Source organism: Gopherus flavomarginatus, chromosome 11 (assembly GCF_025201925.1).
Source record: "Gopherus flavomarginatus isolate rGopFla2 chromosome 11, rGopFla2.mat.asm, whole genome shotgun sequence".
Lineage (NCBI taxonomy): Eukaryota > Metazoa > Chordata > Testudines > Testudinidae > Gopherus > Gopherus flavomarginatus.
Window position 1 is genome coordinate 53271355 of NC_066627.1, and position 22035 is coordinate 53293389.

General features: G+C 48.5%; 2 protein-coding genes across 6 annotated transcripts in view; one reads left to right on the top strand and one right to left on the bottom strand.

The window, feature by feature from the left end:
• ELMO2 (engulfment and cell motility 2) overlaps positions 1 to 15130 on the bottom strand; it is a 63897-nt gene extending 48767 nt beyond the window's left edge. For 2 of the 5 annotated variants that reach the window (XM_050918994.1, XM_050918989.1), the window contains exon 1: positions 15031 to 15130. The gene's annotated coding sequence lies outside the window, so the exon portion shown is untranslated. Of the gene's footprint in view, positions 1 to 3603; positions 3704 to 12570; positions 12624 to 15030 lie in introns of those variants that run through there. The other 3 variants (XM_050918991.1, XM_050918992.1, XM_050918993.1) reach the window with 3 other exon arrangements.
• Positions 15131 to 15410: 280 nt separating this feature from the next.
• Positions 15411 to 19143, top strand: SNRPB (small nuclear ribonucleoprotein polypeptides B and B1). The gene is made up of 7 exons (XM_050918997.1): positions 15411 to 15531; positions 15754 to 15905; positions 17081 to 17192; positions 17445 to 17597; positions 18049 to 18187; positions 18519 to 18644; positions 18954 to 19143. The coding sequence occupies exons 1-7, from the start codon at positions 15529 to 15531 to the stop codon at positions 18989 to 18991; spliced, it is 723 nt and encodes a 240-aa protein (XP_050774954.1). The 5' UTR covers positions 15411 to 15528; the 3' UTR covers positions 18992 to 19143.
• The last annotated feature ends 2892 nt before the right edge of the window (positions 19144 to 22035 follow it).

The window sequence follows — 22035 nt, forward strand, 5'->3', positions numbered from 1 at the left end:
ATGTCTACAGAGCTATGAGCAGGAGGATGACACTCAGGTCAGGATAATCAGCCCAACAAAACTCTCTGCTAACTCCTACCACAGGCTTCCAGTCTGTATTTGGGTCATGGTGCAAGAGAAATAAGGAGCTTACGGAGCCTAGTTGCCATCAGTGTGCAGAGAAAGTGTGAGTGAAGGGAAAAGTGCAGAATGAATATCAGGCCCTTTCCCACTCCGAGCAGCTGCAAGCTGCACCCACTGCTCTGGGGACATGGGAACTATGAAAGAGGTTACATGCTTCAGAGACATTAATAACCACCAGCCTGTCAGGGAAAGAAACTTAACAGTCAATTTCTTGACCCACACCAAGCAAACAAGCAGGTTCGTAGACAGAGCCACAGAAACATCTCCATCCCACACCCTTAGTGCAGCTCTGCTCCATCACTATGCCAGGCACAGACACATCTGAACTGTGAGCTTCCGCCAGAGCTACAGTTATACCCAGCAGCTGCCAGGGAGTCAGGACCTGCCCAGGCCTGAATGTTGCATGGTGTCTGGGATTCAATCCTCTGTGGCATCTGGCATGCAAGTCTGTGCTGCATCAGTGGCAGGTTGCAATTCAGTGAGATGCTATTGCTTGGTTCCTCTCTTTTCAGTTTGTAGTACAGTTGCTTTTGCAGGCTGGAGGCTGCCTGTCTCCCTCCCACAGGGCTGTGGTCACTAACCACATGTGATGTGGGCCCCAGCTCCACCATTCGCTCTCAGGTTGGGAGATTTCAAACAGCCTATGTGATATCTGAACTGCCATAGAAAAAAACAGCCTCTCCCCAAAGGGAAAGACTAGGTGCTGCCTGAAAAAATCAGTCCCCAGCACAGAGGTGTCTTTCCCACAGGCAAGACCTGGCAGGAGATGGGTAACAAGCATCTGGAGTACAAAGTTATTTCTCCATGGGGCCAGAAACGGGGGCAGCCCCCTGCTACTACTACACGGAGAAGCAATGCCACAGCCACCTGCAGAGCTGGAACCCAGCCTTAAGATGAATGCACAAAGGATGATTTCCTTGATCTCTTAGAGAAGTGGAGGCCAGGACATGTAGAATGGGAGTGTTGAAGACATGCTGGCAGCCTTTGCAACAGCGGTTTCCTGACCTAGGCTGAGCGCCTGCTAGGAACACACTTCCCTAGAAGCCTGTGAGAACTTTCCACTGATGGACAGACAGCAGATCCATGGGGGTCAAGAGAGAAGCCCACTAGGCCCAGGGCCTTGGTCTACATCCTAATGCACAGAAGAAGGTGTTTCTATATGAGCAGGTGAGCCTATCAGAAACATACGTGTGCATGGCCTATCCTTTGAAGGGATGCTGTAGGACAGTACTGCCCATACGCTTCCCACCTAGAGTTGGGAATCACTGCATGGAAAGGCATGCTAATCCACAGCCTTCGTTCTGTGGGGAGGACTATCTGCCCTGACCAACCACCTGACAGCCAGCCCACAGCCTTGCTAGACTCAGAGCCAGTCAGCTGCCTCAACCCCCCCAGGTTAAGCACACTCACTGCACTAACTGCAGCTCTCCTTGTGCCGGTGGAATGTTCTGGCTCCAAAGCCAGGTTTCTGTGATTCCCCTGGTTCAGGGCTCTGTAATCACTGGGCAGGGGGGTCAGTGCTCCTGGATGTGGAAATGAAGAACGTGGGGAGTCAGCTCAGCATTTCCCACCTGGGCCTGGAAAAGCACAATTTTAATGCTCCAACAAGTACCACTGCAAATTTCCCCAAGCATCCATGAGATCAGAGTGACACCCCTGCCCTTGAGCCCAAAGCAACCAGCTGTAGACTACAATGAGAAGGCACCACTGAAGTTGCCTGCTGAACATACTATTGTCAGCAACTGCAGTCTCTCTTCAGCGCGTGAAAGGCCTTGCGAAGCCTGAATTCCAAAACAAGCTGGGGCTTCAGCCAACAAAACCTCCAGGAGGGAGATCACTGCTCTCCACACAGAAACACACACACACACACACACACACACACACACACGAGTCCCATCCTTCCCATTCATAGAACAGAACTGGCACTGGCCCAATCCACCATCCCACCTGCTCCCCAGCAGGTAGCTGGGATTTAGACCCAAAACCCAGCACAACCCAATACAAGCCTGGGTATTCGCTCCCCTTTCTAGGATCCAAACCCAACACTCAGCATGACCCATTACCAGCCCTGGGATGTGGTACAGCATGGCCCTGGTACTCCATAATAATCAACTCTTTCCTCGTTTATAGCAACAAATAACCAGCCCTGCACCTCCTGGCCTTTCCCTCTATTTCCAGCGTCTATTCCCAAAAGCCTAGGAGTCAGTGGGATCTGTGTGTGAATGAACAGTGACAGAGAGAGGAAGAAAACAACTGATGCAGAAAAGTGCCTATTATGATGACGCACATGAGACCCAGTCATGCCATGTTCTGGTTACACCAGCTCCTTTAAAACCCAACTCTACCAATGTCTTCAAGCCTTCAACTCTCTGAAATAAGAGATGTACAATCTCAGATCCTATAGCAACACTAGTGGAACAGAAAAGGCAACATCTGCTCTGCAAGCCGGAACTGAGACTAGGCAGGAAAAGGCCCAGCTATAGGTATTCCAACAATGAATGCTGACTGGCAGTTGCTTTCCCAGTTAGTGTCTCCAACGGAAGGGGAACAAGTGCTCATGGAAACACAGAATATTCTGGGTGCAGAGTCATTGCTAAACCCTGCCATTCACAAGTACAACACACACATAACAACGGCTCTGATGGGAGTGGAGCATGGACTGAATCAGTGAGATCTCCACAAATGGAGAACCTTGCACAATTGCCACACAAATCAAACAGCATTATCTGGAAAACACCTTCAGAAAAAGAGAGCTCTGCTATTGCATCAAGAAAAAAACATCATGAGGACTCAATGGAAAGCTGCAGGGGAACTAAGAGGCCTTCGAAGGGTAGGTGCAGCACAAGCGCCAGCACAGCTTCCAGATACACTGGTATACACATCACATACCCAGGAAGGATTTCACAGGGCACCTGGAGCGTGAGCCCTTCAGCAAAGGATAGATCTGATACTGATTTTAGCTCAAAGATACACACAGAACATCTTCCACTTTCCACAGCAATGACAGCCTGAGCACCTATGCTGCTGGCCTGAGCACCTGTGCTTTGAGAAGGAACTGATCATAAGTGCAGAGACAGCATGGCACCGCAGTGAATGGGAAACAAAAAACCTCAACAGGAGTCATACGCCCAGTTAGATGGAACCAGGCCATTCAGACAATATGACAAGAAAGCAGCTGGAATGCCTATCCCAATTCCAAGCACTGTGGATAAAAGTTGCCAGGTCCATTCTCTCCAGCACAAGAATAATGTCTGCTATTTCACCCCTTTAATGCTGGAGGCAACACAATTGGGGCCACAGGAGGGAGCAATATCCTTCTCCAGGATTCCCTTTGGATCATGACTCCACCTCCCTCATTGGAATAACAAACAGAACAGGATGTCCCTGCAGGACAGGACACCACAGCAAGATATCCACACCTTGCCATAGTCCTCTATTTTAGACCTTCCTGTGGAATCACCTGAAGGAATTAAAACTCACCTGAGAATTCAATTAGAGAAGCATTTAGAAAATCCCAGTGCAGACCACAGCCATGGACCAGTTCAGAGAGAGAGAGAGAACACTGGATAAAAGCGCCCCCCTCTCACTCTCTGCTTAAGATGCTGCCTCAGCACACCACAGTCCTGTTGCCATGGGCTGCCGCTGCCTGTGCGTTAATGTTCTCCCATTTATGGTAGGGTTTTGTCTTAACTCTTCCCTGTCTCTCACTGGAGAAGGCGAACACCCGGCTCTCTCCTACCTTCAGCTTGGGCCTCTGCTGTTCAAGACATTATGTTAACATTGTGAAAATATGTCCCAGAGGGAGCTGTAACATGCTTCTGGGGTCACTTCCAAGCTCAGGGCAATCTGCAGGCTGAGCTCTGCTCCTGCAGCAGGGTCCTTTTGTCTGAGCTGGATAGGTCAGAGAATGTAGGGACCATAAACCTTGCCAGAAGCAGGGATGCTCATTGTCCCATGGCTGGGACATACCAGGGAATGTAGGAAATACGGACATATCACTTGCCTTTTGGGAGCAACAGAATAATGACGCTTCAGGCCCAGGCATATCTGAGAATGGACAGCCCAGGCTGGCTAGGAAGGAAGCCACATGACCAGTTCTGAGGCTGTTGAGGATAGTATCCATAACAGCTCTGCCTAGCCAAATGGTCTCCAGCCTTTCTCCTGAGTAATTAGGCTGCTACTGGCACCTTTATCGTCCCATCCATCCTGCTCCTCTCAATGCAAAAGCCTCTCCTGAAGCAGAGGCCCAGAAAGAAACACTGTTATTGTTAGCCAGAGAACTCAGCACAGATCCAGGCATTTCCATGTGGGCACCCTGAACAAGGGATGACCAGAGAGCTAACAGCACACAGAATAATGAAGGTGGAGACCCTCAAGATCCCTGGGATAGTTGGACTGCCCCTTCCTCCCTAACAAAGCATGAAGTCTGTCCCTTGCACAAACTGATTTTCTGCGACCAATAGAGGGCTGGGAATACTGAAAGCAAACTCTGTGCATAGTTTACAGTGTGTTAATCACAATTACAGAGTTTTGGCAATACAGACACTCTGAGAAAAGTGCTCTTCTCACAGGTCTCATTTCTTGACAGTGAAACAGATGCCAGAACTCAGGACCAAATTCCTAATGGCAGGAGGATGCTTAAGTGCCCAGAGCCACAGACTCAAAACTACCAAAAATGAGTCTCTCTCTAAAGCGTGACAGCTGAATGTCCAGATCCACACTGCACTTAGCCTTAAGCCCTCTGTCAGAACCCCAACCCTGGTTATTTCAGTGGAAGAAGGAAATCTCCCGCACGAGTAACTCCCTACACATAAGGGGAGTGCCCTTCCTGACCACTGTGACAAGGGGCTGATGCCTTGAAGCCTGGATTCCCCTAAAGTCCAGTAAACTGCAATGATAGTAAGGGTGAGGACTGAAATATAGACCCAAGAAAACCTGCTGAGGCAGGGGAACTCTGCATCTTCGACTGGAGAAATCCATTACAGAGCTCTCCTCATCCCCCTTTTCTAACAAAGAGAGGGAAGAACCCATCAAGACAAACTGAGACTCAGCCTCACTTCTTGTGTCTCCTGAGTAACTGCTTCAAGAAGCCTCACCTGTCAGACAGTCACAATGCAACAGCAGCCAGAGTCAGACACAGGAGCAAATTATCTACTAAGTCTAAGTCTTTATCTACATTTACTGTGATTAGGGTACAAGGAGCAGCATCACCCCACAGGTCCTCAGAGACAATGCATGATTTCCATAACAACTCCAAGCCCATGGGACCTAACGTGCAGGTTCTCATCCACAAAGGTCAGTGACAGGCAGGGATGAAAATTTCCCACAACTGACCTGGGATCCTTATTTCCTGCTCTCCAGTCAATGCTTAATCAGGCCCCCAAAGTCTCGGAAATCCTAGTCATAGGAAGCGAGAGCTAAAAACACCTGAGGCCTGTTGAGACCCCCCTGTCTAGTGTTAAGGTTACTAAGGGTAGGGCTCTCCTGGCTAGAATCAGAGTTACTAAGGGCAGGTATTCTTGGGCTAGGGTTAGGCCTGGGGCCTGGTGCAGACCCCAGCCTGGGCTCCCTGAACAAATAACTACTGCTCTCATAAACAAACACCAGACCAACCCCACTTTGACTAACTTGGGCCAGTCTTAAATGCACAGCAAGACCCAATCAAGAGAGGTAGAGCAGGTTCAAGGAAGGTTTCCTCAACTGTCTAAATCGGTAGCGTGCAAGTCCTGTAAATATTATAGCTGAAATTAATTTAACTGACAATTTACAGTTAAATTAATTTTACAGTTATGTATCCTGACAATGAAACACATGCTCATATGAAGACAAGAGAGAAGGACAAACAGAAGACAAGCTGAAAAGAGATGGAATTTGTAGGGAACTGACTTTCCTAATATTTCTAGACACCTCCCCACTTCTCCTGGTTTCACTATAGCTAGAACAGAGATTTGTGTTTGAACAATATTCATCCTTCCTCTTCTGTCACTTCTTGCAGGGAAATCACAATCCTGTGTTTGAGACCTCATTACCAGTTGCCACAGAAAGATGGCACCTCCAGGATTCACAGACTGTGAGGGAAGAAACTCATACTGAGATGTAGAGGGAAACAGGATTTATTATGTGCAAGAGCTGTGGAGGAAAAATGCTGGGTAAGGCTGTGAGGTGTCCAGATGGGGTCTCCTATAGATCTCTGGCTCCTTTTCTCATCCTGTGAGAAACGTGGGTCATTCTGGAAGTGGAAGTGCAGATTAATATGGAATGATTCAACACTAAGGCGAAATTCTCAGGTTATAAATAGATCTCCTGCTCTACAACTAGGCAATACTACAGAGATCACTGCAGAACTCCCAGAGACAGCTGAGCCACATCTGCAGTTTGGACTGAGGATGCCTTCAGTAAGTCTGCAATTTACAAATATGTGACCAGAAATTATATTAAACTATTTCCCCTTTAGTAAGAAATATGTGTACAAAACTAAAATAAAGTTCAGGAACACTACTCCTTATGTAGAGTTGTGTATACTGTAGACTCAATTATGTATGTATTACAGGGGTCGGCAACCTTTCAGAAGTGGTGTGCCGAGTCTTCATTTATTCACTCTAGTTTAAGGTTTTGTGTGCCAGTAATACATTTTAACATTTTTAGAAGGTCTCTTTCTATAAGTCTATAATATATAAGTAAACTATTGTTGTATGTAAAATAAATAAGGTTTTTTAAAAGTTTAAGAAGCTTCATTTAAAATTAAATTAAAATGCAGAGCCCCCCAGACCGGCCGCCAGGACCCAGGCAGTGAGAGTGCCACTGAAAATCAGCTCGCATGCTGACTTCGGCATGCATGCCATAGGATGCCTACCCCGATGTATTATATTTAGTGGACTCAACTTATTCAAAGCCTTTGAACAGTCCTGCTGCAGACTGTACAGGGACCACTCAAGGAAGACAGACAAGCATCAAAGATGAAATGACCAGACATGGAGCATGAGAAGAATCCCAGCAGTTTATGAAATATAGTCAGTGGAAGGTTTGTACAGGTATAACAATGTGCTATACAGAGAAATCACTCAAGAGACTCACAAAAATCAACGACTCAGTAGATGCAGCTTTCTAATGCAGGAGAAGCAAGGCTCAATATACTGTACTGGCAATACTTTGGGTCAGCACCTAAATACAGGAAATTGGGAGACTACCTTTATTAAGCAAACAGGCTTCACTGTATGGCTTAACAAAAACGACCCCACAGGTGAGGTATGTTGTATTTTAAATTGTAATGAAGCTTTGTAGAGTTAGGGGAAGTTCAGCTATATCCAGCAAAATCTCAACTTTGAAAGTCTCGGGAAGCAGCACAGGTTGATACGTTATGTGTGATTATTACTATCAGACAGTTACTTGTCTCTAACAACACACTCCGCGACTGCAGGAAGATTTACAATTTCTTGTGTGGAGATAAGAGCCTCGTCAAAACTAATCAAAGATCAATTTACTATGCGCAGGTACCTCACTGGAGAAATGTTTTCAAATAAAGCAGTGACAGAAGGGGAGGCTAAAGTGCAAAGGCAATCAGTGGAGAAGCTCACGGTACTCTGTTCAAAAGGCTCCTGCTCTGGGAAGCTGCAAATCTAGAAGACTGCTACACTCCAAATAGAATTAATTCTCCTATTCAAAAGCTCTGTTTCCTTTGCTTTATGGAGGGAAAGCAGAGTGTGTTGCACACAGAATAAAAATGAGGAGGAAGAAAAGCACAACACAAAAAAAGAAACCGCATGGCTGAAGCCCTCAAACAATGAATAGCTCCAGCTTCTGAAAATCCTTGGAAGTGGTATAATGTACTAGGTGATTCTCAGAAAGTCCCCAGTTGGCACTACCAACAGACAAAAAGCTCCCTACAACAAAGGGATGAGGATATGACAAATAGGGAAACTCATGACAGACTGTTCTCTTATCCGAGCAAAGTAGGGGCAAGGAAAAACAAGGTAGTTGGAGAAAGTCTATGCTACACTACAGTCCCACCTTAGAACTTTCTTCCAGTATCCCACATCTTCTCCCTCACCTCAACCCAGAAAGAAACAAAGGGAAACATACTTCTTCTCTAGAAAACTCACCTCACACACATTCTAGACTTAGCTTCCTCTGTGTCCCTCTACTCCTAGCACCCTTATAACTTTCTCAGAGAGGCTGCATATTATGACGACCAGAAGTTTGCACTGGGCATCTTTCTCATATGACACTTGACTCCAATAAATCTATATTCTGATGTGGTTGTTTTACCTTGCCTCTTGCAAGATGATTGGGTAGAAAATACTTCACAGGAAAGATGCAGATACCTAGTCATGGATAAAAAGGGAGGAGAGTTAGAAAAAGGAAGAGAACAATACAAACCAGACAGATGGGCAAGGAGAGAAATGCTGTAAGATGAGTCAGCAGAACCTGGAGTTTGGTACAAAATTCATCTTAAAAAGCTGCCTCCCAAAAACTTCTTTGAGCAAGTGCTGTGCATTGTACACCTTCAGGGATGCAGAATAATGATGTACGGCACCAAACAGGTCATTCTTTAGATCTACTTCATCAATCGCCATATTTAAAAGAACTGTGGATTGTTAGCCGGAAACATACTCCACAGGCAAGGAATATAGCTCTCATCATCCATCTCAAAAGCAGTCTAAATACTCTACTGATTGAGAAGGCAGGCTAATGCTCAGAACACAGAACAAATTAATACTGACCAACTAGACTGAAGCTGCTTCCCTAGGGAGCTGAACTGTCAAAAGAAGAATTTTAAATATATTTGAAAATTAACAGGAAGTTAGACTCAGGACTGTACAGCTGGGATAATGTGCATGACCTGTGCCATGTGTATGCTGAGGAGACAGGGGATAGGCTGCAGTCCCAGAAAACAAAAATATCAAATCTAATCAAGATAGACGAAGAGCATTTAACAATAGTAGTTCATTTGCCTGAGCAACAGTAACAGCCTGCAAGTATTCCTCAAATGGCAAAACACGATATTATACAGCAGACTGCAGAGGTAGGCTCATTGACAAATCTAGTCCTCCAGACTTAATACTTTAAAATGGAGTCATAATGGCATTATCAAATGAGATTACCAAAGTGACTCCCTGCAAAGACTTGGATACTATCAGCAAAACATTGGGTTTATTATGGATAGCTTTAATAAAATTATGCACCAATGATTGCTTAATGCTCCACAAACTACAAGACAAAGACAGATGTGTACCTTGATAACCTGAGTGTGAGGTGATGTATAACTGAATATTGTCTGTGTATTAATGGAAAGGTGGCTTGCATATTTCCATATAATGGGGACTAAGCAGGAACATGTCAACACAACCCCAAGTGAGGATCTGAAACAGGTGCCTGAGAGACACCACCACAGAATAAAGCAGATTCTGAGCTCCAATGACTTTGTGAAAGCAACAGGAAACATTTAGACAACAAAGATTCAGATCAAGCCAGGGACAGGCCTGAAGGACCAAGAATTGACTTCTGTCTGAAGAAGAGAATGTCATGAGTCACTGTGTCCAATGCCGCTGAGAGATCTTACTAACAGCAATTGTTATCAATGGTGCACGATAAACTTCTAGCAGTGCAGGCTCTGTATTATGTGGTTTTCAATAGCTCTCTTGGAGCTTTCCATATAAATCAAGCAGGCCCAGGCTGGCACGCAGGAGCTCTGAGCTCTCTCAAGCACTTTCTCAATAGGATACACAGCTTAGAAACTGGCAAAGAATTGACAGAATGGCTGCTCTTAACCCAAAGGAAGAAACAACACCAAATAACAACCACATAGTGAGGCAATCTGCAAAAGAAACTAAGGATGGTGCACAGTGTGTGTGCAAGTGTGCAGGAAAACCTGGTAAAGCACAGGTCAGGTAGGATAAACTCAGGCTCATTGTGAGATAAGACTGTGATCACATTGGATGTTACAAGATAAACAGGATTTAGCTTGTTTGGTATTTTGATGAGAGATCTCCAAGAAACATCTGGATGCTGCAGGAAGTGGTGGGGGGGGGGCAATCTTCCCTCTGGTCCACTCAAGAGATGCAGTGGGTGCATTCTTCAAGAGAAGAGACCAAAGCTCTGGTGTCCTGTCCCAATCCTAACTTAGGTAACTACTTTCTAATCACGTCCCTACCCCAATTCCTTCTAAAGTTTTGATCAGTGCTGCTGTGAAACTTGGGCCAGGCCCTCCCCCACATGTGGCTGCATTTCTGGTTTGTGATCCATGGGGATGGACAGTGCTACAGAAACATAAGGTTACTAACATCAAGGAAAGCACAGACCCAGCACGGGGCAAGGTGGGGCCCAAAAGGTTATTCTCTGGCACTGGCACGGCATAGAGGCAAACTCAGCCAGGCAAGGCCCAGGCAGCACTGAGTGAACACAGCCACAAGCAATGTCCACACCCCTGCTGGGGCACCCTCAACCCACCTGGCACCCAGCCCTGAGCAAGGCCCCCAGGCCCCAGCTCCATCTTACAGCTACCTTGAAATACCTAGTTCCCCTCATGGTAGCCAGTTAAATCCAGCAGCCTCCCTGTGCTGAGGCACTTTGCTACAAACAATACTGACACTCCCCCTCCCCCCATACCAGGCACTGCCTCCTGCTCCCAGCCACCCTGTCCCAAAGGCCCCCCAGCTCGCCCAGGCACCGGCCCCCGCAACCCAGGCACAGCTCCTCACTATCCCCCCACCCACAGCCCCACAACATCCCCCCATCCAAACGTCCCCCCAGCTCGCCCAGGCACCGGCCCCCCAACCCAGCCCAGCTCCCCACTATCCCCCCACCTACAGCCCCACAACTTCCCCCCGTCCCAACATCCCCACAGCATGGCCAGGCACCGGCCCCCCAACCCAGGCACAGCTCTTCACTATCCCCTGCACCCACTGCCCCACATCATCCCCCATCCCACTCCCAGCCCCCCCTCGCACCGGTTCCCCAACCCAGGCACAGCTCCCCACTATCCCCGCACCCACAGCCCCACAACATCCCCCATCCAACTCCCAGCCCTCATCCCAATGTCCCCCCAGCTCGCCCAGGCACCGGGCCCCCAACCCAGCCCAGCTCCCCACTATCCCCCCACCTACAGCCCCACAACTTCCCCCCGTCCCAACGTCCCCACAGCACGGCCAGGCACCGGCCCCCCAACCCAGGCCCAGCTCCCCACTATCCGCTGCCCCCACTGCCCCACATCATCCCCCATCCCACTCCCAGCCCCCCCTCGCACCGGTTCCCCAACCCAGGCACAGCTCCCCACTATCCCCGCACCCACAGCCCCACAACATCCCCCATCCAACTCCCAGCCCTCATCCCAATGTCCCCCCAGCTCGCCCAGGCACCGGGCCCCCAACCCAGCCCAGCTCCCCACTATCCCCCCACCTACAGCCCCACAACTTCCCCCTGTCCCAACGTCCCCACAGCACGGCCAGGCACCGGCCCCCCAACCCAGGCCCAGCTCCCCACTATCCGCTGCACCCACTGCCCCACATCATCCCCCATCCCACTCCCAGCCCCCCCTCGCACCGGGCCCCCAACCCAGGCCCAGCTCCCCACTATCCCCGCACCCACAGCCCCACAACATCCCCCATCCAACTCCCAGCCCTCATCCCAATGTCCCCCCAGCTCGCCCAGGCACCGGGCCCCCAACCCAGCCCAGCTCCCCACTATCCCCCCACCTACAGCCCCACAACTTCCCCCTGTCCCAACGTCCCCACAGCATGGCCAGGCACCGGCCCCCCAACCCAGGCCCAGCTCCCCACTATCCGCTGCACCCACTGCCCCACATCATCCCCCATCCCACTCCCAGCCCCCCTCGCACCGGGCCCCCAACCCAGGCCCAGCTCCTCACTATCCCCCCACCCACAGCCCCACAACTTCCCCCCGTCCCAACATCCCCACAGCATGGCCAGGCACCGGCCCCCCAACCCAGCCCAGCTCCCCACTATCCCCCCACCTACAGCCCCACAACTTCCCCCCGTCCCAACATCCCCACAGCATGGCCAGGCACCGGCCCCCCAACCCAGCCCAGCTCCCCACTATCCGCTGCACCCACTGCCCCACATCATCCCCCATCCCACTCCCAGCCCCCCCTCGCACCGGGCCCCCAACCCAGCCCAGCTCCCCACTATCCCCGCACCCACAGCCCCACAACATCCCCCATCCAACTCCCAGCCCTCATCCCAATGTCCCCCCAGCTCGCCCAGGCACCGGGCCCTCAACCCAGGCCCAGCTCCCCACTATCCCCGCACCCACAGCCCCACAACATCCCCCATCCAACTCCCAGCCCTCATCCCAATGTCCCCCCAGCTCGCCCAGGCACCGGCCCAGCTCCTCACCATCCCCCATCCCGGGCACTGCCTCCCACTCCCAGCCCCCCACCATCCCCAGCTCCGCACTACCCCCGCCTCATTACACCCGCTCCCCCTCTCTCACCCGAGCCGGCGGCTCCCAGTCCCCGTCCCCGCTGCGACCCGCCTCCAGTCACGCAGACCCGCCCCCAAGGCCGCTATCAGCCTCATTGCAGCCCCTGCTTGTCACGCAGCCTCCTGTACCTTCCATTGGACAGGAGGACTGTCTGTCACTCCGATAACAGGGAGTCTTGTAACCAAGCCGCTCATCGCTAGGCAGACAAGCGAGCCCCGCCCCCTGCCGCTTGCTTTGACCCTCCTGGGATGAGGGCGGTGGCGAGCAGAGGGGCATGGGGAACAGGGCAGTGGTGGGGAGGGGACGCAGCTGAGCGGGGATAAGGTGGATAGGTCAGGGAGAGGGGGAATAAGTGAGCTGGCTGGATGGAAAACGAGGGGACAGACGAAGACAAGGCCGGAGCAAACGAGGGATGAGACTGGATGAGAAAGAGAAGCAGGGTAGTGCATTGCATTGCACTTATTAAGACTAGAAAGCAGGAATGACAATTTGGCATCTGATGGGAGGGACAGAGACTTATGCAGCAGTTGGTGGTACTGGGTGATTTTTGTCTCTGTAGTTGGTGGGGTAGTCAGAAACAGCCAGGAGTCCACAAACCCTCTGAGGTTCTGATCTTAACATAGTGATCCGGGGTTGGTACCTTCAGTGAAGTGTGAGGTTACGTACTTTCCTTTAGCCACCAATATCATAACAACATAAGAATGGCCATTCTGAGTCAGACCAAAAGGAATGAACACCAAGTGATCCATCCCGTAACCCATTCCCAGCTTCTGGCAAACAGAGGCTAGGGACACCCTCCCTGCCCATCCTAGCTAATAGCCATTGATGGACCTATCCTCCATGAATTTATCTAGTTCTTTTTTTAACCCTGTAATAGTCTTGTCCTTCACAACATCCTCTGACTGCATTGTGTGAAGAAATACTTTCTTTTGTTTGTTTTAAACCTGCTGCCTATTAATTTGATGACCCCCTAAGTTTTTGTGTTTGAGGAGTAAATAACACTTCCTTGTTTACTTTCTCTACACCAGCCATGATTTTATAGACCTCTATCATATCCCCTGTTAGTTATCTCTTTTCCAAGATGAAAAGACCCAATCTTATTAATCTCTCCTCATATGGAAGATGTTCCATGTTCCTAATCATCTCTGTACCTTTTCCAATTCTAATATCTCTTTTGAGATGGGGCATCCAGACCTCCCCGCAGTATTCAGGATGTGAGCGTATCATGGATTTATACAGAAGCAATATACTTTCTGTCTTAATATCTATCCCTTTCTTAAAGATTTCCAACATTCTGTTAGCTTTTTTGACAGCTGCTGCACACTGAGTGGATGTTTTTCAGAGAACTATCTACAATGACTCCAGGATCTCTTTCTTGAGGTAACAGCTAATTTATACCCCATCATTTTATATGTATAGTTGGGATTATGTTTTCCAATATGCATTACTTTGCATTTATCAACATTTAATTTAATTTGCCATTTTGTTGGTCAGTCACCCAGTTTTATGAGATCTCTTTGTAACTCTTCAGTCTGATTTGGACTTTTCACCAGCCACCTACATTGTCTTTTGGTTTGGCTTCAGCCAGCTATTCTACACTGAGACTGAGCTTCTCCAGGTACCTAGATAGTTGGGAAACAATAATGTTTGCATTTAATACAAAGGAGGTCTAGAGCTGGGTGTTATCTTCATATTGCTATCATTTAAGGTCCTATTGACTCCTCAACTTGCTGTTCCTGGGATTCAGAGGAGCAGGTGATCTCTATGACTGTAGACTGGCTAGTCCTAGCAGCAAGAAGTGTTGCTTTGAACAGTTTGGTGCAGGCACTCAGATTGAAAAACCAATTAATATTCCAGAATAAATCAGGAGGGAGTGATTTAACAGCTCCTAAAACAGAGACATAGCATCTCTTTACCACTTCCACAATGTTAACGTGTCAACAATTGTCTGTGATTTATTTACAAAAAATCATGCACATTTTAAATATATTTAAAAAAGGAAGAGGAACTTTAACATTTTCTTACAGAAAGGCCAGTGCCAACTTCCCTCAAACAACTGCTTGTTATGTTAGGGTCTTGCTCCAGAAATTGTTTCTTAGCTTTGGCTTTCTTGATGGTTAGTATATTGTCTTAAACCTTCGCTTTGGTAAGGGTTCAGAGGTTTGTAGCACAGCACCTTTGGCATCAAAAGGTAGCTGTGTGTTCCCTGGTTCCTTTAGCTTCTTCTATGATGCCTACAAGAAAATTGCTTAGCAGGGCATCTGCCTATTTAGATCAGCACTCAGGAGCGAGCTGGCCATCCATCCAGAGAGCAGGAGTGAAACTCGCGAGGAAACGGCAGAACACTAGATGCGGGGAGCAGGAGGGAAAGCCTGAGGACTAGTCTCTATGGGGCGCGAGGGCAGGCAAGCAAATGCAGCATGTTTAATTTAAACGCTGAAACGAGACGCTCCTAGAATCCCCCGTCACCTGCTTGCAGGCCTTGGGCAGGGCCAGGTGAGGGAAGCGCCATGGTAGCTCTGGCACCGCCAGGGTCCAGTAAGAAACGACGGCGACGGACCCTTTGACCCCGGCAGGCCCCGCTCCACGTGGCGGCCGATAGCCTCCGGCGCAGGCAAACACAGATGCAACCAGGGAGAGAACAGGCTACGGCGGAAGCCGGACAGTAGCTCGGTGCGCGGGCAGCAAGGGCGCTGCCCCCGTTTTCTTTTGTGCAACCCCCCCGGAAACGCTTCCAGTTCCCCCGGCCTGAGGGACGGGGCGGGGCCGTCCCGGCACTAAGGGAGGAGGCGCTTCCGGTGTGTGGCCAAATAGCTGGGAAGGACCGGAAGCGTGGGGGGCACAATTATCAAACGGACACTTCCGGGTCAGACAACGTTTCCGCTGTGAGCAGGCGGTCGGCAAGGCTGGCGCGGGAGAGATTGGTGTGGGGGCGGCGGCAGTGCTGGTAACGAAGAAGCCGTAACTATGGTGAGGCCCCGGGTGTAACGCTGCGGCGGGAGGAGGGGAAAGGAGAGGCCGGGCCCCGGGCGTAACGCATTGAAGGGAGGGGAACGGCCGGGCCCGGTTGTAACGCGGTGGGGCCGGGGCCGGGGCCGGGGCGGGGAGAGGCTGGTCTCCGGTTGTAACTTAGTGGGGCGCGGGGAGGGGAGAGGCCGGGCCCTGGGTGTAACGCGGCTCCTGCTCTTGCAGACTGTGGGGAAGAGCAGCAAGATGCTGCAACACATCGACTATCGCATGAGGTGTATCCTGCAGGATGGACGCGTCTTCATCGGCACTTTCAAGGCCTTTGACAAGCACATGAATCTGATCCTGTGTGATTGCGATGAATTCCGCAAGATCAAGTGAGCGGAGGTTGTCAGGGTGTGTGTGGGTGGAGGAGAAAGAATGCATCACATGGGTGACTGTCCTGTGTATTCTCATTGAAGGATTTTGGAAGAGTAACAAAGCTGAATGAGTGGGATTGAGTTCCAGGGAAAGACTGAAGGGGTTAAGCACCACTGCCTTGCAGAGGTTGAGTGATAGTTTGTAAATATCTGAAGGGTGTAACCTCCAATATGGAAGGGGCCCTATTTGGGTAGGTAATGGGATATAACTCAGTTTCTCCGCACTGCTCCAATGAAAATACTTAGCAGAATATATGGAAAAACATCCTGACTTTGAGCTATATCTAGCTCAAGTGGGAGTCCCACACTCATAATACTTCAATATAAATGGAATGCTCATGTAACTGATGTTACTGTGGTGAGTCTGTTCCTTCCTAGGGATAGGAGGCTGTTTTAGCTATTATGGTGTGTGTGACTTATAATGGCTTGGGCCACTGGCAAAATTTGAATATAAAGCCAGCTAGCCTAAAAGTAGGAGTCTCTAGCAGTTGTAGTAGATTCATAGCCTTATAGATCAGCCACTAGTGGAGCAACAGCTCTGCTAATGTGGGTTACTATTAGAGGAGTGTACGCTAGGGAACAATCTTGTCCTGGCCCTGGAAAGTTGGACTAATTAGATCTTGTAATAGAGCTCTTCATCTCTGCTTTCTGAATCACCTGCCTGCTGCTTCTGTTGTGAGAGCTGGTTGACTTGGTGGTTGTGGTGTTTGAGATGAGGGTTGCACTGTACCTCTGATTCTGATTGTTTCCATGTTTCTCTATGCCCACTTTATTCCTGCAGCTCTAGTGGAGGAGTTGGAATGCAGGGACTGCAGCGTTAAGTGTTAGTTTGAAAAGCATGGGTGAATTGATTTAGTTGCTTTATTGATAGGATTCTAAGAACCTCTATAGATTTTGGGAGGTGTGCATGTTCTCTTCCTCACTTCTGATTCAAGTAGGTAAAACAAGCCAGGGAAACAATTTTGTGGAGCCTGTTCCCTTCCTTCAGTGACAGCTTTGGTGTGTTCTTGGGATGGGGGGAATGTCACCAGTTTTGGAATAGTTGGATGAGGTATCTGCCACAGACTTGAACAGTGGTGTTCAGAGGAGTGTTTTTCTCTAATAACTTACTTCTCTCTCTCTCTCTCTCTCAGACCCAAGAATTCAAAGCAGCCGGAACGGGAAGAGAAACGGGTCCTGGGTCTGGTATTGCTGCGAGGAGAGAACCTGGTGTCTATGACAGTTGAGGGGCCACCTCCAAAAGATGTAAGGAGGAGGATGGGTGCAGAACCAAAAGGGTCAGCTAAATCCAGTCTCCATAGCCAACGAGGTTTAAATGGGTAGTCATTAGCTCCACTCTTTCCTGGTACTAGCCTGTGTCTGGATCCAGGGGATTTCACTGTGCAAAGTCTAACATGATCTGCAGCAGCTTACACCCATTAGAGATGAAGTGCTTGGTGGTCTGAAGCATCTTGCTGCACTGAAATCACTGATTGCTTGTATTTCCCTATGTTTCAGACTGGCATTGCCCGGGTGCCTCTAGCTGGAGCTGCAGGAGGACCTGGAGTTGGGAGGGCAGCTGGAAGAGGAGTGCCAGCTGGAGCCCCCATGCCACAGGCGCCAGCAGGGTTAGCTGGTCCTGTCAGAGGAGTGGGAGGACCATCCCAACAGGTGAAATGCTGTTGTTCAGTAGAAGAAAGGACTTAACTCTTGATTACTGTATTTTGAATAGATTTCAATCTCTTGGCTCTGGTGTGGTTCAAGTGATTGTGGTAGGCAACAGCAATCCAAAAATAGACCTGTTAACTGAGGTCCTGGGACTAGCATGTAGCATAGCAGGCTCCTCCGCACATCTGTGGCTCATGCACTGATAGGGAAGGGTTTGAAGGAAAAATGCAGCTTCCTGCATAAAACCCACTTAGTATAATTCTACACTGAATTCCCCCACAGTAGTGTGTTAAGGGTGTGGATCCCTGTCTGGTAATGAGGACTCAGACATGAAATGGGAAATGAGGTAAAAGTCCTAAGCCATGAGAAATGAAGTTAAACCTTTCTTCTCATTGTCCCATTTGCTATAAAAGCAACACTTTGTGCAGTCTTTGAATTTTCTTTCTGTTCACAGGTGATGACCCCTCAGGGCCGTGGAACAGTTGCTGCTGCTGCTGCTGCAGCCACAGCTAGTATAGCAGGAGCTCCTACCCAGTATACACCAGGCCGTGGTGGTCCTCCACCTCCAATGGGCAGAGGAGCACCTCCTCCAGGTAAAGAACAGCTTTCCTTGTGGTCTAGGACAAGAGGAGGACCATAGGGTGTGGCTGGATTGATGATGAATCTTGACTTTATCTGAACCCAGTGAAGAATTGATATTAAGCAGGATTACTCTGAGGTCCAGCCAGTAGTTTTAGCAGTGAGTTGTGGCTATATTCAACATGGAACTGTAGCAAACAGTAAGCAAAGAATCTGTTGGAGACTTCTATTTATTCCTCTCTGGGTTGGGAGTGTGAGCCTCAGTGCTTGTGGAATGCTCATCTCTCTTTGGTGTAGCAAGTGTCTGTACCAGTTCTGAGACTTGTCCTCTTCCTTTCATTGCAGGAATGATGGGACCACCTCCTGGCATGAGACCACCCATGGGTCCACCAATGGGAATGCCACCTGGCCGAGGTGCACCCATGGGAATGCCTCCCCCAGGGATGAGACCGCCTCCCCCAGGAATGAGAGGTGAGTGAGCCTTCTTGGCATGTGGGAAGGGTGGTATCCAGTTTCTTTACTGTAAGCAAAAGTGTGGGACTGTGACAATGTATACACTTCCATAGGGTATGGGGGAGCAGAACTATGTTCCCCAGCTAGGACAGCCGAGAAACTAAACTGCCCTGTAAAACCATTCAGTGCCTTAAGAAGGGCCTCTAGGTCCTTTGAAGCAATGAACTGCACTGTTGCTGAATAGAATTTTCTGCATGGCCTTGCTTCAGATGCTTGCCTGTTCTTTGTAGACTTTTCAACTGATGGCCTTTGTTCTTTCTCTTCCAGGTCCCCCTCCCCCTGGTATGCGCCCACCTCGACCCTAAGATGTTCTGTGCTGTTACTGTGGATTGTGTGGGAGCTGGTGTTAAGTGAATGGGCTCTATATTGCCTCCCTGAACGGCCTAGGATTCATTATGTATATTTTTTATTTACTGGCTGTAAAATTTGCCCTTTTTAATAAAGTTAGAAAACTCTCCTTTGGGAATTACTTTTATTCCACCTGCAGGTGGTTTGAGGGCCCAAGGCTGTGTGTGGAAGGTGGAAAAGCACAGCATGTATTTTCCTCTTTGTCTGAGTGCAGGGGTTGTGCTCGCTGTTTGTACTCGGTGCATACTACACCACTGCTCTAAGCGCTAGCCAAAGAATTAATGTTTGGGGTGACTTTTCTGGTTTGTTCTTACCATGTTTGAGGTAGATGGTTGTACCTCTGCAGAACAACTTTTGGCTTGACAGGACTATTCTCATTTGAGGGGTGCCCTTGGGGGAGGCATATGAAGTGTGAGGGCTGATGCATGGTTGTCTCCTCATGCTGAAATTCATCTCTAGAGGAAGGAATCCCGCTTATTAGAAATAGCTAGGTAATAGCAATGGGAGATTTGATCACTAGAAATGTAGACAGCTGGGTTTGTGCTAAGCCTGAGAACCACAGGGTGAATTGCCTGCTGGTTGCAAAGATTGCTAATCTCTTGAGACATCTAGACAGGCTTATGTGACATGCTGGGGAGAAGCCAGTAGTCATAATACAAATAGGTACCAATGAAATAAGGAAAAAGGTCATGAAAGCCAAATGTAATGAACTAGGTACAATATTGAAGTCCAGGACCTCCATGGTAGCATTTTCTGATATGTTGCCAGTTACACAGGCAGAACTGCAAGGTATCACTGCATGCATGAGACAATGGTGTAGGGAAGAGGGGTTTAGGTTCATTAGGAACTGGGGAATCTTTTGGAAAGGAGGAGCCTCTAGAGCAGCAAATCTATTTTTGGTCAAGGTCCAGACTCTAAAGAAAATTAAGTAAGTAAATAAAAAGATTCCAGAGTCCATTCAAAAGCATAGGCAGTTGAAGCTCTGATTGGTTGTTCCACCTGTGGTGGTGGGGCAGTCAGGCAAACAGCCAATCAGAAGGCAGCATTCCCCCTTTGTTCTCACACTATTAAAAAAAATTCCATAGCACACCTGTTTGGGCCAGATCTACAGTAGAGTTTCCCAACTTATGTGCAAGGAGGATGGGTTCTACCAGATTTCTGGCAACTAAAATAAAAAGATTGTAGATAAGTTTTAAACTAAGGGCTGGGGGAAAACTGATATTTACAGAGCACATGGTTTGGGCAGAAGCATGGGTTAGGAGAGGATCTATTAATGGGGATTTTCTCTATCCTAATAAAGAGGTGAGGATGAAAGTTGATAAGCCTTAGGTAGGAGCGGAAAAGAAACATGCAAATACAGGGGTACCATTCAACTAAATCACATAATGGCAGACAGCTACAAAGGGACAAATTGTACATGTGCTTGTATATAAATGCTAAAGTATAAATACTAAAGTGATCTTGAGTGCCTGATATTTAGTGAAGATATTGATAAAATGTGCATCACAGAAACTTGGTAGAACAATGAATCAATGGGACAAAGTAATAGCAAGGTAGAAAATACTACAGGAATGTCAGAAGGGTGTACTGGTGGGAGAGTGGCACTACAAGTGAAAAAGCATCAAGTTAAATATATTGAAAATCAAATTAATCAAACAGTACTATAGAATCTTTAGGGCAGTAGTCTCCAACTTTTTTAAGCACAAGATCACTTTAAATTTAAAGTGCAACCCAGGACCCACCTCAAAGAAAATGTAGAAATAACCATCACGCAAACCCAACACCCTTGCTCTACTGCTTTCCTGAGGCCCCATCCAGCTCACTCCATCCCCCCACCCTCCATTACTTTCACCAGCCTGGGACAGGAGGCTGGGGTGCAGGAGAGAGTATGGGCTTTGGGTTGGGCCCAAGGGGGTTGGAGTGTGGGAGGGGCTTCAGGCTGAGCCTGGGGCAGGGGGTTGGGATGTAGGAGGGGGCTCAGGGCTGGAGTTAAGGCTCCAGCTTGGCACTTCTTAGCTCAGGTGGTGGTGCAGCAGGACTAAGGCTGGCTTCCTGCCTATCCTGGCCCCACGCTGCTCTGGCAAGTGGCCAGCATGTCCAGCAGCAACTCCTGAAGGGGTGTAGTGGTACAGGTAGGTGAGACAATTTTTAAAAAAGGCTCCAGAGCAGATCCTGGCAGTTACAGGCCAGTTAACCTAACTTCAGTACCAGGCAAAATGAGTGAAACTATAGTAAAGAACAGAATTATCAGATGCATAGATGAACATGATTTGTTGAGGAAGAACCAACACTGCTTTAGTAAAGGGAAATTTATGCCTCAATCTATTAGAATTCTTTAAGGGGGGGTCAACTACCGTGTGGACAAGGGTGATCCAGTGGATGTATGATATGACAGAGGTCTATAAAATCATGAATGGAGTAGAGAAAGTGAATAAGGAAATGTTATTTACCCCTTCATGTAACACAAGAACCAGGGATCACCTAATGAAATTTATAGGTAGCAGGTTTAAAATGAACAAAAGGAAGCATTCCTTCACACAGTCAATCTGTGGAATCAATTTCCAGGGAATGTTGTGAAGACGAAAAGTATAACTGGGTTGAAAAAAGAATTAGATAAATTCATGGAGGATAGGGCTCTGAGTGGGTACTGGCCAGGGATGCAATCCCATGCTCTGGGGACCTTAGCCTCTAAGTGCCAGAAACTGGGAGTGGACAACAGGGGATGCTTCACTCAATAATTACCCTGTTCTTTTCATTCCCTCTGAAGCACCTGGCATTGGCTCCTGTGATGTTACCAGTTGGTGGGAGGCCCTCAGAACTTACAGTGACAGTCCTCTTTCTCCACCAGAGGCCTCCTAGAACAATGGATTTTAGTATTCACTTTCTAGAGCTTTTCTTCAAAATGGCTGCAGTCTCAGACAGCTATTACTGGTTTGGTTACCCATGGCTCAGTTTTTAAACTTAAGAGAAAGCTTTGTGTTTGCTATAAGTAGGAGACCCC